This window comes from Magallana gigas, chromosome 5 (genome assembly GCF_963853765.1).
Source record: "Magallana gigas chromosome 5, xbMagGiga1.1, whole genome shotgun sequence".
NCBI classification, from domain to species: domain Eukaryota; kingdom Metazoa; phylum Mollusca; class Bivalvia; order Ostreida; family Ostreidae; genus Magallana; species Magallana gigas.
Window position 1 is genome coordinate 28,435,362 of NC_088857.1, and position 17,206 is coordinate 28,452,567.

The window sequence follows — 17,206 nt, forward strand, 5'->3', positions numbered from 1 at the left end:
CACTGTACTGTAAATCGACTGTACCTCTACTGTACAGACCCTCTGTACCCCACTTTACTCCATTGTACTACACTGTATGCCATTAAACAGAACACTACCTACCCACTGACCACTATTTGAGACCAAAATCTGGATTTGCTTTGATTCTTTACTATTGCTTACAAGAGAAAAATGGGCTTATATTTCTTAAAGTTCAATATTACATGCGCGGTCATATTTATTTTATTTTAGGGGAGGGGACACGGAAAATCAATGTTTTAGTGAGGAGGGGTGACTTATACCTATTTTGGATAATTGTACTGTGTCAGTTTAAGAAATTTGAAGTTTTTCTAGATCCAACCCCTCCCTAGATCCGCACATGTATTAAACAATGAGACACCAATACATGTAAGCATACAAAATATAGCAACTTTAATTACTTAAAACGTCCAAAAATAATTTTCTAATATTAAAGTTTAAGTGACTTTATATTTACTTTTTTTTACAATGAGTTTAATTTAATGAAATGTCAATTCTAGTATTTATGTTGGGACACTTTTCTTAATAATGCAAAGAAGACATTCTCCAGCATAATGATTTTTTTTCAAAATAAAGCAGATAACTGATCAAGACTTCAAAATGTCTGTGAAGTTTTACTTCACAGAAAGCTCAGCGAAGTAGTTTCTGTGTATACTGTACATGCTTTCAGTAGATCAAAAGGTGTGAATGTAGCGTATTCAGCCTTGTGAATTGTCAGTCTGACACCTTGTTCAGCATATTATGTAATTTCCTGATAGGGATTTTTATAATCTCTAGTCTACTCAATCATAGTTGTTTTTTCTCTACCTTTAGTAGTGCTCTCACTTCCTCCTGTGGTTGGTGGACTAGCTTCAGTACTTTGTGATGATTCAACCGTGCTTTGGACTATTGTCTGTGTACTTTCATCTGCACTCTGTGTAACTGTTGTTTTGGTCATGTCTGTTGAAAGAAAAAAAAAACATCTTTTTTACGTCCATCTATTTAGATCACTATTCATGACATGCTTCATTCTATCTATGTCTGGAGATTCAGCCAAAAATTTTTACATCTTATAATATGATTGTACGTAAAATGTAATTTTATTTTTTGGAAACATAATATAATTTTTCAAAATAAACAAATTCCTAAAATAAGAAAATTATGCTTTAAATTTTTATACTATTAACAAAATTGACATTACATATTGACCTCACATAAAAATTCAGCTTCACACTCAATTGGCAAGATACATATTTGCACTAAATTAAAGCCGATCTTGTTAAATAAAAATGATAGAACGTTTATACCATTGCAGACTCCATTTGATGACCCATATCGACAGTTACAATGCCATCCGTTATCACGGTTTTGACAAATCTCTAGGGTAGAGTTGCAGTCATGTGTCCCTATATCACATTCATTGACATCTACGGCACAGTTTGTTCCATTCCATGTTGTCTTGCAAACACACTGGCCGGTGACGTCATTACAGTCTATTGTATTATCCTCAATACATGTGCACCGATTGGCGCAGTCAACACCATAATGTGTACTGTTACATGCTAAAAGTTATTCATCATCCGTATGTATTTTGCATTATGTACTTCGAAGTAGAAATTCACAGGTTAAGACTGTTGGTATGTAGATGTTTTGTGTTACATAAGCTTAAGAGCAACGTGACTTTTGATTTCTTCGTGTAAGATATTATCATAGATACAGTGAAGATTCATTGATTGTTTATTTCTTAACACCATTATATTAGAAATAGATCTTTACAGTATTATATAAGCAACATATAAATTATTTTTTATTGACATCTATGCATCATTAAATAACAATGTGCAAAACAACTTTTGCACATCCATCCTTTTTTTTTACTGTATGAAAGTAATTTTTCTTATAAAATTTTACCAAGGATGCAATACAAACCTGCGCAAAAATGACCGTCACCACTAAATCCAGTTTTACAAGAGCACGTGAAATTGCCTTCTGTATTAGCACAGACGGCATTCGAGTCACAATTATCAGTCTTGAGTGAACATTCGTCGATATCTGAAAAAAAATGTATAAAAAAAATAAGTAGACAAATATCAGTCATAAAAAATATCTACAGTAGATCACGGATTGCCTGCGTACATACTGCTCCAAAAGCCACATAAACATGAGGCCCATGGGCCATTTAAGTCATTTGATTTCAATTCAAAATTGAACATCATTCGTAAGTATAAATGCCCTTTTTTCTTGATAATTAATCCCTAATTAGGGACTTAAGAATAAATCAATATGAATAATGAATATCAACGCATTTTCCTTTTACATCAGTAGCATATACACAAAGAAAATAATTGATTTGTAAATTTTGGTTGTAGCCTTCTGATCATCCTAACCACGCAACAGGTTTGTCTTTTGTATGACCAGAAGTAGACACGGACATTTAAAAAAATACATATTCACAATATGGCAAATAGAGCACACTGCTAACTTAACATCTGCTAGACATTTATGGATATGATATTTAAAATAAAATTATAAACAAAGGAAATTCTCAAAATATGTTCGCATGCACAACATTCAAGATTTGAATTGCAATATAGTGTTTGCTTGTGAATAAAATCGTGCATGCACCCACCGGAACAAGACCCAGAAGCATCCTTTTTATATCCAACGTCGCAATGACATACGTATGACTCGTACCTCTCCGAGCATTTAGCGTTTGGACCACAGATGGTTGTGTTAGCACACCTGAGAACGGCTTCTATACAATCAACACCGTGCCATCCCTCTTTGCAGTAACAAGTTCCATTTTTCGTGTCACATGACTGAGTGTTTGTGAAATCACACGAACACTGTTTTGAACAATTTCTACCAAAGGTGTTCAAAGCACATTCTAAAAGTTCAATATAAAAATAAAAAAAATATTATTTGATTAAATAGAAATTGCTAAATATAACAAAAGATCTTTGCTGAGCTACATGAATTAACCTTTACAGCTGCTGTTTGGTCTTCGTTCGAAACCTTCTTTGCAAACACATTGAAAAAAACCTTCATTATTAATGCATTCTTCAAAGGTGTTGTTACATGGACTTTCAGTGTTATTGCATTCATTAATGTCTGTATCACAAAATTTTCCTGTCCAACCAGATTTACACACACATCCACTTATATGGTCACACCTTTCCGAGCCTTCGCCACATTTACATCGTTCTTTACAATTTTCTCCGTACAAACCATCGACACATTCTGGAACACAGAAACAAGAAATTTTGAGGATATGTTCATATTTCGGCTAAAACATTTTATATGAATATGAGAACTTTTTGCGTATATTTAAATTAATCCTTTCACTGAGCTAAAAAAAACACCCCCCCCCCCCAAAAAAAAAAGAAAGAAAAGACCACTGCAGAAACAGTTTATAAAACGCAGTAACAGGGACCTTACAATTTATTTGCAACGCCACTTTGAATTATTCATCATCCACCAACGGAGTTTTTGCTGTTAAAATACTGAAAACAGATTCGTCATTCTTCTTTATTATAACAATTTAAACGGGTATTGCTTTACTCTGTGTCTACTTTCTGCTTCCATCACTTTTTGCTCAACATCTCGATCATTACTAAAACTCTTTCAATACACTGTCCAAAATTTAGTTTTCGTGGATTTTGCATTGTAAACAAATAAAAAGGACCCGTATGGTAACGTTGAAAAATTGTGCGAGCTGTTTTTAGTTTTTCCTAAAGGCGAACAGATGTAAACATTTTCCATCACAAAATCTCCGTAAAAAATGTTTTTTTGCTCATATAAATTTCTTCGAGGAAAATAAATGAAGTCTCAATGACAAAAACTTGATTTTTTTCCCCTTACATCGTTTTTAACTCTACTTCATTAAAAGGTATGTGTATTTTAGTTAAAATTCTCGAAACAGTGACGGAAACAGCAACCTGAATAAATTATAGTATCATTTTCGATTAATATAAAAACGATATCCATTAATTACTTACGATTAAGAACACATACATACATACATACATACATACATACATACATACATACATACATACATACATATATATATATATATATATATATATATATATATATATATATATATATATATATATATATATATATATATATATATATATATATACCTTTGCATGATTTCCCATCATTTGTCAATACGTATCCAATGGTACAAGAGCATCCAAACGAGCCTTTTGTGTTTGTACAATTCTGTTGACATGTGCTTGAATCTTCACATTCATTTATATCTATAAATATACAATGTTTACTTCAATATAACACAACTGTAAAACAAGTTTATATAGATATATCAACAACGACGTAAGAACATAATTATTTGGTTCATTTAGACATGACAATACAAGTATTTAAGCGTTTCTTTAGTGTTTCATTTTAAGCATTGAATGCTTAATTTTGGATGTTATCGGACTTTTAACACACCAATGAAATATTTGTGTATCATCGCTTAAAAACCATTTTGTGTTCCCTCGACCGAAATGTCACACTTTCATTGGTTTTAACATAACACGTGACTGCCTCATATATCTCTATATTTGTTTAGTGAATAAAAAATGATAATAAAAAACTTTCAACCATCTCAAAACCCATAAAACGAAATACAAATTCAAAGCAGAGCAACACGGACCTCTAAAAAGATAGAAGTATGATCAGGGGCTCGTAACATAAAGCATGCTAAGTTTTTTTTTACTTAGGTAGGGCCATAAGAAGGACTTAAGAATCTTAGGACCTACATAAGTCATACTTAACGAGGCCGGGTCTAATTTGTTCTGCCCTAGATTTTTGGATGAAACTTTTTACATGAATTTCTACTGATATAATTATTATTTTAAGATTAAAAAATAAGACATTTACCACACCGTTTGTTTAGGGGGTCATCACAAAGTGTGTTAATCTTTAACATAGGACCCTATGGGATTTTGCTTGAAATGTATCAATTTTGCATATTTTTTACATTTTTTCAAAACTTCTGCCCTAGGGATTTCTTTTTCTGTTCTACATATTAAAGTTATTGCTTAAAGGCATCTAATGGTCAAATAAAAAAACCTTTTACCTCCTGGTTTGTTCCAGGGGTCTTATCAAAGTTGATTTTTGTATGCCCAATTTCCCAGATTCGTCAGATAATGGCTATTTTTTATTTGACAAAAGCGGAAAAGGTGATCTAAATAGTATTATTAAAACATTCAGACATATTTAAGTAATAAAAAATATATAACATCACATATTAAGGGTCATTGATATAAAATACATGGTTACTGTCTGAAATATATGAATTTAGCTATATTTAGGCGGGTTAAGAAAACGTGACAGAAGGCTAGGCTTGCTGAACCCTCTTCACGTTTTCGACCCGAGCCCAAATATAGCTTATACTTCGAGACATTTATGTTTATTCCACAATATAACATTATTTTTACGCATCAAACGAGATATTTTCAACAATTTTCGCTGAATATCTGCAGTTGAAACTATCACGCCATGGCGTCAACCAAGCATAAAAATGACGTCACAATACAAATGAAACGCTGCGCGAAAGCGTGCGTACTTGTTCTGTACTCGGCCTCGTTAAGTGTCTTATACCGTAACATAAAGCAAACTTAGCAATGTCTTTATTAGCTAAAGCATGATTAGGTTAGACAAGAAAAACGAATTGTTCATTTCTTTTACCGAATTCGAATGTATTGGTAATAAATTATTATCATTCTTAGGTTGATATCATGTTTATTTATAGATATTAGTGCTTGGTATATTTTGATATTAGATGGGGTAGAAGTACATGTAAATGTACAGCCACAACAATTCAAGGTGGCATGATTGTAAACATATGTACCTTAAATTTTTAAAAAGATCAAAGCAATGGATCTCAGGCAAAGCATTCAGTCTATTGTTGTTACTTCTTTGTTTTGATGTATATTCACTAGTCGTTCTCGAAGGCTGCCTGTGGTGTAATATCGCGATGCCGTTAAAACTTGATAGAATAATATAGTGGATTTATTTTATCGTTTGCTCAACATCTTACTTTACCAATAAGACAATTTCCTTACTCTGAGTATAATTTCTTCATTAAGTCAATATATTGAATTGAGGTTTTCGTCATTTTCAAAAACCACTGAGGGTTTTTGTCTTCAAAAGTTCATTTCATAAGTTTTCATGGTTTGTGAGTTTACATAAATAGTCACAAGTACTTCTTGTAAATTGACCATTACGTGTTTACAACCTATTCAGCAGCCCACTTGCATACTATATTGAAAATATTTCAGCTTATTACGATCATTGCTAATGTTTATATCAATAAAACTAAAGCTCTGATATTGGTAAATATCAAGATAGTAATTTTGTTAAATTATGTTATAAATACACTGTATTTACATGCTGAATTAAAATAATTGACAAATAAACTTCTAAATTTGTGTAAAACAAACTTAGGATAAACTTAAGCCACCTCTATGGGCGGCCTAGGTTTTGGGTAAATTGTCCTCGCTAAGCACTCTTCTAGTTACGGACTTAAGTCGAAGAATGTACTTAACGAGACCGAGTACAAAGCTAGTACGCACGCTTTCGCGCAGCGTTTCATTTGTATTGTGACTTTTTGCTTGGTTGACGCCATGGCGTGATAGTTTCAACTGCAGATATTCGGAGAAATTTGTTGAAAATAGCTCGTTTGATGCGTAAAATTGATGTTATATTGTGGAATAAACATAAACATCTCGAAGTATAAGCTAAATTTGGGCTCGGGTCGAAAACGTGAAGAGGGTTCAGCAAGCCTAACCCTCAGTCACGTTTTCACCCGTCTAATTATAGCTTAATTCATATATTTCAAGACAATAACCATGTATTTTATATTCATGACCCTTAATATGTGATGTTATATATTTATTTATTACTTAAATATGTCTGAATGTTTTAATAACACTATAAAGATCACCATATCCGCCTTTGGCAAATACAAAATAGCCATTATTTGACAAATCTGGGAAATTGGGCATACAAAAATCAACTTTGATAAGACCCCTGGAACAAACCAGGAGGTAAAAGGTTTTTTTATTTGACTTTTTTATGCCTTTTAGCAATAACTTTAATACGTAGAACAGAAAAAGAAATCCCTAGGGCAGAAGTTTAAAAAAAAATGTAAAAAATGTGCAAAATTTATACATTTAAAGCAAAATCCCATAGGGTCCTATGTTAAAAATTAACAAACTTTGAGATGACCCCCTAAACAAACGGTGTGGTAAATGTCTTATTCTTTTATCTTAAAATAATAATTATATCAGTAGAAATTCATGTAGAAATTTGTCTTTCAAAAATCTAGGGCAGAACAAATTAGACCCGGCCTCGTTAAGTCCTACTTGAGCACTGTCCTAGTCCGTTAGGTGATCAATTAGTATGAAAAACGTCAGTCAGCATGCGACCCAGGAGACTTTAAACGAGACTCGTAATAGTCCTGTTTTATCAACTTGTTTGTCAGTAGCTTGCCTAGCATTAGAATCTGTTCATACGAAGAGCATACCCTTATGTATCGAATTAACTGAAAGACAAAAACACCATCCGCAGCAGGTGTTGAAGGTATATTGCTACATAAGTAAGGAACATTGACTAAAGAAAAATTGAAGTCATTGCGCTTATCATAAAGTTTTGTTTTTAGCTTTCCATCAATCTTTCTTCTGTGAGAATTATTTTTCTGCAATATGGCCGTCATTGGCCGACGCTTCGCCTACTTATTCCGAAACTTCATATTATTTAATACAGAAACCGCATGCTGCAAGTTCTTAAAATATTTGGAGTGGTGGATGGTTTGGAGGCCTAGTTTTTTTGGTTTCTACCTACCTTTTATGTGGGCAGGCAGTTTTTTTGGATGCTTGTTTTTACTGATGTGTCTACAGTAAGGGGTCTGTCATGTATTTTTTGTACATGTGTTACATTATATTTCTAGTCCTTCGGCCCCTATCTTGTGTTTTGTGTAGATATTTATTTTCCATATGTGTGTATAATAAGGGGCCATGGTTGCATTCAGCACCACATGTTTTATTACTTTGTAACATGTTTTTGAATGCCCCCTATTTTGTATATATCTTTTCGTCATTTACTAAATAAATGACAATTTTCATTCTTACACATGTGTTCTGTTTTACGCCTGCTTAAGCAAAAAACAAGCTCAGTCTCCTTGGCTAGAACATAAAAGCTAAGGAACATAAATTAGTGACTATTGTAAATAATAACTTTTATGTGACGTGCTGTGTTTATTTCTTTGTTTATCTCACTTTACACTGTTCCATACTTTATGTAATCTCCTGAAGTCTATGTTTACCCTAACCCTTAATTTGTACTTTGTGTTCAATTTGTCACTTGTCTCTTATTGATCTGTTTATTTTGAACAAGAAGCCACGCAATTGCTGTGCAGTGAAATTTGTACCCACCGTCTACCCCTTCTACCTCCTTAGATAGTATTTATATTTGTAATTTTGGCCTAGTTGTTTGGTTTCTACCCACCTTTTTTGTGGACAGGCAGTTTTTTGGATGCTTGTTTTTACTGATGTGTCTTCAGTAGGGGGTCTGTCATGTTTTTTGTACATGTGTTACATAATATTTCTAGTCCTTAGGTCCCCTATCATGTGTTTTGTGCAGATATTTATTTTCCATATGTGTGTATAATAGGGGGCCATGGTTGCATTCAGCACCACATGTTTTATTACTATGTAACATTTTTTTGAATGCCCCCTATTTTGTATATATCTTGGGTCTGGACGTAAGTTAGGCAACTTGTATGCATGGGTTTGCGTTGATCTCAATGTGACACTTGATAGTCCTCGGGAAAACAAAACACTTATTAGATTTGTTACTGTCTTCGCCTTGCCATCTTTAAGATTGATCAACCCGATATATTTCTGTAGCCAGTTAGTAACAAACCTAATAAGTGATAAATAACATTGATTGAACAGCCATATTAACATGTTAGTTAAGTCGCTTCGGCGACAAAAAATATAGTGCAAGAATTTTTGTCGGCATAAATCTTTTTATTAACGAATATTTGATTAAACAATAATGTTTTCATTTTATCTTACAATAATAAATAATATTTAAAACTATTGATCACGTTCGTGTTTGTGACAAGGCTAAGTGCGTTTACAGGAAAATGAACTTCGCAAAAGATTTCCAATGCAAACGTAAAGATTATATATATATATATATATATATATATATATATATATATATATATATATATATATATATATATATATATATATATATAAGCACAGGGATATTAACTATGTTGGAGCTCCACCTCAGCCTTGGCAAGGGCTTGAAGTCATTACCTATGGAACCCTATCTCCTAGCAGTGAGCGGCCACCGCTCTAACCACTCCGCCATCTATGCAAGACAAAAATCTTGTTTTTGATGACGAACGGAATCTAGCGCACTGGTCGTTCAATACACAGTCGTTTGAGATACAGGTGAAATACAGTTAAACGAACGGTACAATACACATTGCAAAGATATATACATATTATAAGCACAACCATTGCAATAACTCTTAAATTGACATATACCAGCCCATAGCGAACGATTTAGATATACATAAAGCACAGGGAAATTCACTATATTTGAGTTCCACCTCTGCCCCGGAATAATGTATATCCATGTGCACCAAAGCTAGTGTATATTCGCGCACAAACACATAAGATTATGCATGTTTTTATTATCATTTTAATTACCAACCTTCGCAAGAGCTATTATCGAAGTCAATCCTAAATCCAGATTCGCAAAAACAATATCCTTTACTAACATTGGAGTTTTTTTCAAGCCGACATCCATAGCTGCAGTTCAATTCAGGGAAAAGAGTACATACGTTGACGACTAGAATCATAAATTAAAAAGATTTATTATTTGTTTTAAATCCACTGTTCCTATAGAAAACAGCACTTTCAACGTATAAATCAATATATTAATGTAACATGATGATTTGATTAAGACCGATACCCTTTTCACATGTTTTTCTGTCGATGTCATGTAAGGCATATCCAAATTCACATTCACAGTTAAATCCTCCGACAGTGTTTATGCAAATGTGTTGACAATCAGATATACCGCTCAAGCATTCATCTACATCTACAACATGAGTAAAATTGGACAAGTGATTAACAGTTTGATTTTGATAAAAATAAATAAGATTAATGCATAGCAAGTTTGCCTTTTATTATGTTTACATTATATATACATGATGCTTAATGGAGGGCTTACAATCCTCTGCAAATGTGATATTTCAAATGGAACAGTCTTGAAAGATCGACTAATTTTAATATGTTTGCATGACAAGATATCGATGTAATTGTTTTGCAACTAGACTGCTTTAAGGATATAAGGATTAAATCTATTTGAACAAGAATAATAACATTATAACTGAACTTGCACGGTAAGTTTACTAAAAATATGTATAATGTATATACATGTATACATAAAGCACAAGTACACCCAGCCTTTTATATATAAGTAAACAATATAAATAATAGTTAATGCTGCTTCGAGGAATAATGCAATCTCTAATATTCATTCAATTAAAATGGGACGTTGTTTACTCAGGGTTTGAGTTCTCAAATTCGGATTGTTATAAAGTTCATTGTCATGAGTCCAATTTGTTCTAAACACTAAAAGTATTCATGTAATGAATTTTTATTAACAAACCAATACTAAGAATATGAATGGCTTTTTAGTTACCTACCCTCACAATCGGAAGCATTTTTTTGAAATCCTGACTTGCAATTACAAGTGTAGTTTCCATGGAGATTTTGACAATCAGTATCATCGGGACATTCGTTTAATGTTAAATCCGAGCATTCATCAATATCTGTAAAAACATATTAAAAATGGTATTTGAAATACATTTTGTAATAAGTTTGATAACAAGCATTATATGGTATAATATGTGAAGAAAAATATTTCAAAAGATAAAACGATTGTGTCACAACTATTTGAGCATACTGAGGTATGAAAATAATAATTTATACTTATAGATTAAGTACTATAAAAGGCCTGCACCAGAATAACTGCTTACACCTTCGGTATTTCAACACGTGTGAGATGATGTCCCTAACTATAATTGACTTTTGCTAAAAGTATTAATTAAAAAAATTATTTTTAAACCTATTTTCATTTTCGATAAACTAGCCCGAAAGTTTAAAAAATGAGAGCAAAGTGGTGGACACGTTTTGGCGGATCGAAGTTAGTGCGAGTTTGTTTAAACTTGCAATGCAAGAATATTAAATGATTACGTAAATATTGTATATATTTACCGGGAACTTATTTAGAGTAAACATAGAAATTAAGATTTAAAAAATGCCGAATTAAAAAAATGGGCCAATGTGCGATTTTGGTTTTAATGAATAGAACATTCCAGAACGGAGTAACCCCCGAGACCTATTCACAAAAATTCGTACGTCTACAATTACACCTTGAACTTTCGACAAAAGTACGTTTACGTTAAGGGGCTATTCACAAAAGCTGTCGTAAGATAATGACGTTGGCGATGATCTATTACAAACTTTGGTGCGTCTTAAGCCTTGGTCACCGACAAAGGCCTTGTGGAGAAATGATGCCATGGTGTTTTTTCGCACTCTTACATTGGTGGAATTTTTTAGCGACTTTGAGCATAGTCATACGTGTATTACGGAGTAACTTCCTTGCCTTCAATACGCCTATTCTAATGTATAAGTGTTTACTATTATCGCAAGAAAAAAAAATCACAGGCGTCTGCCGTTAAAAAATATTTCTTTTTATAAGAAGACTTTTTGTTGTACCCAGTCTATCATTGTACAACAAATAATCTTGTTATAAAAACAAATATTTTATGAACAGTGGCACTCGCCTTTATCACATACCCCGTATCATCACCTTTATTTCAGCCTTCATCACACCATTTATTGCACATTTCCAGACCACCTTTGTACTATAAAAATTAGGATTACCTCGGACCTTATTCTCTTTTTCTTTTCTTTGCATATCTGAAGTCAAAACTATCGTGGAAAAATATTGCTTTCTAAATTCAAATATATAATAAAAACAACAATACATGTCAAAATCTGTCTCACATTTCATATCATCAGCCATAGATAGGCCCTCTGGCTGATATTAGAGTCTCGGGTTGATATGGGATGTGATACAGAATTTGCCATGTATTATTTATCGCTACATTCTAAATATGCCGGATTTCTTTGGGGGTGTTTTTGTTTTTGTCTTATTTTTGTCTGCCATGAAGTATTTCGGCGATAGATGTAGTTACTAAGAATTATCACCCGCGTATCAATTAATAACTTTATCCTATTTTTTTTTCCTAAACATAAAATTTGCAAGTTAACGAACTCTGATCCTCAGTAATGTTCGATAACTCTGAATTATCCGAATTCTCTTAAATCCGTACCATAAATATGCCTTTTATATAGACAAATATAAATAGTCTTACGCCAGGACATTCGACGAACTGCTTGGCCTAGTGGACACAGAGACCTAGAAATGATGGGGTTCGAGCCTCCGTTGCACCGGTACAAACTTTATTTTCTAATTTGATCTCAACTTGTATACGTTGTATTCATTGTGGCCAAAATTGCAATAACTTTGTAAAATACATGAGTACCATATACAAATTTCTTTTTATTTCATTTCATTTATAAAGTTTAGAATGAATAACATTTTTAGGATGAAAAAATACTTTGAGATACTTTGAGACTGAGGATTGAAAAACCTATAAAGAATCTATAAATTCATTGTAGTTAACCTGATTGGACTTTCATGGGGTTAATTGTGACGTCACAATCAGTGCATTTTCCCGTAATTTTCATGAAAATGAGCAGAAGACACCACAGTTCCTTACAGAAGTAGTTTTTTGAATAGAAAAATATGTCCGCAGCTATCGCCCATGATGAAACTCACATGATAATTTCATCGTGTAACATCACATAAAATATATTAATTTCGTTTTGGGCGGCGGCTGCGGACACATTTTCCTCTTCCTCTTAAAAAAACTATGAAAAAAATTGCCATTTTTCATCATTTTTACCAAATCTTACAAATATGCCAAAATGTTAAAGTCTTAATTATTTTTTGAAACAAGATTAAAGTGTATGACTTGGTACTTTATATATACACACGTTCAAGATGGTATATGTGTGTTTTTATGAGATTGAAACAACTTTTAAATTTTAGGGCAAATATAATGATAAAGGAAACTGTACCTTCTTCTTGTTTTGACCCCCAGGAAAACCAGAGAATTCTTGAAAGCTTTTTAACATAACAACATGACACCCCCAATCAAAATAATGAACGGACTGATGGCCGGACAGACGGAAAAGGGTAACAACAACATACCCGAACTTTCTTTAAAAAGCGCAGGTACATGTATAATAAACAAAAAAAAAATACGACAGCGAGGAAAGGGGAAATTGATCGCCAGTACATAAGTTAAAATCACGAAGTTGAAGAGAAAAGATTGTTAAATAACTTCAAATTGGAACACTCTCTTAAGTATGGATTTAAGAAAACTCGAAACCTTTTTCATTCGATAATTTTCTTTTAGCTATGAAGGAGGAGGGAGCTAGGAGCACGCGGCACATGACGTGAAACTTAAATTGATTGACAGGCGTAGCACGTGGAGTCCTGAAATAAAATCCCGCTATTATAAAACGACCGATTACAGAAACCTAGTTCAGGAAAAATAATTAAGTTCAGTGGTAAAACTTTAATTTACGTATAATAATTCACACACAATAGCTCTACAGTATTTACACAATCTTTAAAACATTTCATAAAAATCCTCAAAACAGTATTAACGCGCATTGTGAAAACATTTCTATATTACAAGTTTTCAGAAATTGGCAATGAAAGTGTTGTCGATAATCAAAGAAATGATGAGGGTCTAAAAAAAAAAGGAAATTAATTCAATGATTTTTGTGGCAGTTTTGATAAAAATCACACCGCAAAATTAAAGTTTATATTATTTATATAAAAAAAAACCCGGAATAGTACGGTTCGTTTTTGAGGTGTAGTAGCACGTTTATTTCAGGGTCTGAAGCTTTGATCGGATATCTTTGGTAAATATAAAAATGTTGATAAATAAAATGGGCCATTTTGACGCGATTTTAGTTTTGTTGGAAAGAACTTTCAAGAACAAATTAATATTGACTAATTAACACCATGGCGGAAAGTTTAGGGCAAGTGAATCATCGGACAGACAACTTGGATTTGACTTTGTTTTAAAATATACAAAAAAATATCCATCCACTAGCGTTTTTAAATTACACACTTTTTTTTACCATGACAGACTAGTAGTTAATTAAACCTTATACATTAATTTGTGAACCATGCACACATTGTGTTAACAACTCAACGTCTATAATATGAATAAATGATGTATGCATAAAAGGGGAAGTTAAATGGGGAGGGGGGGGGGGTTACCCTCTCTTCCCCATTGTTTTTGTTGTTTATTTTTTCAAAACAGTCTTGTATCTGAAATTCTTATTAGGGACAATGGTAAAACTATAGTACAATTAACCCTAACGAACAAAATTAAGAAAAGAGACACGATGCACTGTACATGTACACCAAATTCCTGGTTTAAAATAAAAAAAGATTGCAATTATTCCAGTTCAATTAAAGTTTAGATTTTCAGTCCTGTCCGCTCCTCCAAATATCCAGCAATGCAGTTGCTTTTTTTTTAAATTAAAAGAATAGATTTAGAAAAATAATTGAGAATCATTCGGACACGGTATTAAAAAGATGAGCAAAAAGTATGATTCAAAATATTAAGCAGTGTATCACATTAATGTGTAAAGTGTTAATTCCCGCTCTTGCCCTGGATATCATCTAGAAATAATTATTAAAAAATATAGAATAATAAAAATATAAACTTACCTTCGCAAAAATCTCCATTCTTTTTAAAGCCGACTCTACAATTGCATTGGTAAGATCCTTCAAAGTTTTGACAGACCTTTTCATTTTCACAAATGGTTTCATTTTCACACTCATTGATATCTACCATACAATTCAACCCAGTCCAGCCAGATTTACAGACACAGCCACTCACGGGATCACATCGGTCCATACCTTGTCCACAGGTACATATTTGGCTACAATTTTCACCGAAATTTTGTTCTTCACATTCTTTGAAAAAAAATAATATGATTTTAAACAACTGTATATCAAATTTCCTTTGATGACAAAATAATGACAAACAGTATAACAAATGGATACATAGATCATGTTCCAACTGGAGGTTATTTGGCTAAATCGCATACCTAACGGAATAGTTGAAATTCATGTTAATCCCTGAACTTCGGAATACCGCACAGTTTTGAAGAAAACAAATCACAGAGAGCCAAACTATCCTTTCAGATCGACTGTCATCGAACAGCAAATAATTAGAAATGCTTATTTAAACTATCGATTTGGGGAAGCAAAACAAAATAGATTTCACCTTTATATAGTACGAGCGTTTGACAATGCGGTTAAAAAATTAGATAGATAGATAGATAGATAGATAGATAGATAGATAGATAGATAGATAGATAGATAGATAGATAGATAGATAGATAGATAGATAGGCAACAAATTTCATCAATATTATTTGGAAATATAACATAATTATATATTATGTACCTGTACATGAAACTTTATCTTTATCTAACGTGTACCCAGGACGACAGTAACATTGGAATGAACCATTGGTGTTTGTGCATTCCTGTAGACATGGTGAAGGTTTTGCAGCACACTCATTTACATCTAAAAGAGCAATTATATTCAATATTTACATTGTCATTCATAATATTGAATGAAAATGAAATTTAAAAAAAAAAATACGTTGTTTAGTTTGCGTGTATTATACTGATTGTTACCTGTACAACTCTGTCCGTCTTCAGCTAGTTGATAACCAATTGGACAGAGACATTTTTGTTCAGTCGGATCACAAGTGTACTCACAAGTCTTGTTGAAGCTCTCACAAGGGTTTTCGTCTGGTACAGCATATTGATATAAAGATATAATAATATGAAATATAGATATTTTCAGCAAGGCAGTATACGATACATCTTTACTTTTAACTTTCTAATGTAATATTTTTTAGTTATTTTTCTCAATACAAACCTGATTTAGAGCAAGTAGTTTTATCACTTTTCAAGGAAAAACCTTGGAAACACTGACATACAAATGCCCCAGGTGTATTATTGCACAGTTGCTCGCATCCTGAAGTCTTTTCTAGGCACTCGTCGATATCTGTATCAAAATTGGTTGAAACTAACGTTAACGATGATGAAATATGCATGAAATTTTTGACATAGAACATAAAGAGGTATTCCACGTCACTTGTCAGCCATGCGTTGCTAATAAAATAAAAAAATCAATGAAGTTAGACTTTAGATTGAAAAAAAAAAATTGCTTACACTTTTTCATCAGTTTAAATTCTCTTTTATATTCAGTATCGATATGAAAGAGACGTGTAACATTGTATCATTAATAAAAAAAAAAAAACAACGCATCTGGTTTTTTATTTGTTGGTCATCGATCGCACAAAAATGGAACAATTTTGTGAAATATTTTACGTAACAAGTGTTATCATATACAAATATGTATAACAAATTACAAAAAAAGACCAGAAGAGAAGGAATACCTTGACATAAAGTGTTGTCTTTTCTAAAGCCAGGTAAACAAATACACTTGTAACTTCCTTCAGTATTTTCACAAGTCTCTGACAGAATACTGCAAATGTTCGTCCCATTTGCTTGACATTCATTTATATCTGCATGTTATGAAAATTGGTACTTTAAAAAGTGCATGATACTTTAATTATGAAATTTTAAAGTAGCATATTAAGGAATCTTATGTTTTTAAACTTCATGACTATTCCGTTCGTATAAATTCATATCTAAATTACCTTCACATTTATTATCTATATCATTGTATCCTTTTGGACAATCAGAACAGTTATAACCCCGACCCAAACGATTTTCTTCTTCTGGTGTAAGGTCAGTACAATTTCTAAGTAAAGGACACGGTTCGTTAATGCAGGCGTTCGTATCAAGTTCACAGTTCAAACCTATAAATCGGAATAAAGCCAAAGTTTATTAACGAAACAAATTGCTGACCTCGACGGAGCTATTTATTTAACAACCTATTTTAATGCCTTTTCTGACCAGCT

General features: G+C 32.5%; 1 protein-coding gene across 1 annotated transcript in view; it reads right to left on the reverse strand.

The window, feature by feature from the left end:
- The window catches only part of LOC105318791 (uncharacterized), a 48,346-nt gene that overhangs the window by 10,828 nt on the left and 20,312 nt on the right, over window positions 1-17,206 (reverse strand). The window contains exons 24-38 of the mRNA XM_066084008.1: window positions 16,943-17,104; window positions 16,679-16,807; window positions 16,156-16,284; window positions 15,909-16,025; window positions 15,673-15,795; window positions 14,929-15,177; window positions 10,748-10,873; window positions 10,009-10,137; window positions 9,748-9,885; window positions 4,146-4,265; window positions 2,980-3,237; window positions 2,627-2,884; window positions 1,927-2,049; window positions 1,305-1,559; window positions 826-957 (exon numbers count right to left, since the gene is read on the reverse strand). Of these exons, the coding sequence (XP_065940080.1) occupies window positions 826-957; window positions 1,305-1,559; window positions 1,927-2,049; window positions 2,627-2,884; window positions 2,980-3,237; window positions 4,146-4,265; window positions 9,748-9,885; window positions 10,009-10,137; window positions 10,748-10,873; window positions 14,929-15,177; window positions 15,673-15,795; window positions 15,909-16,025; window positions 16,156-16,284; window positions 16,679-16,807; window positions 16,943-17,104 (2,448 nt within the window). The remainder of the gene's footprint in view (window positions 1-825; window positions 958-1,304; window positions 1,560-1,926; window positions 2,050-2,626; window positions 2,885-2,979; window positions 3,238-4,145; window positions 4,266-9,747; window positions 9,886-10,008; window positions 10,138-10,747; window positions 10,874-14,928; window positions 15,178-15,672; window positions 15,796-15,908; window positions 16,026-16,155; window positions 16,285-16,678; window positions 16,808-16,942; window positions 17,105-17,206) is intronic.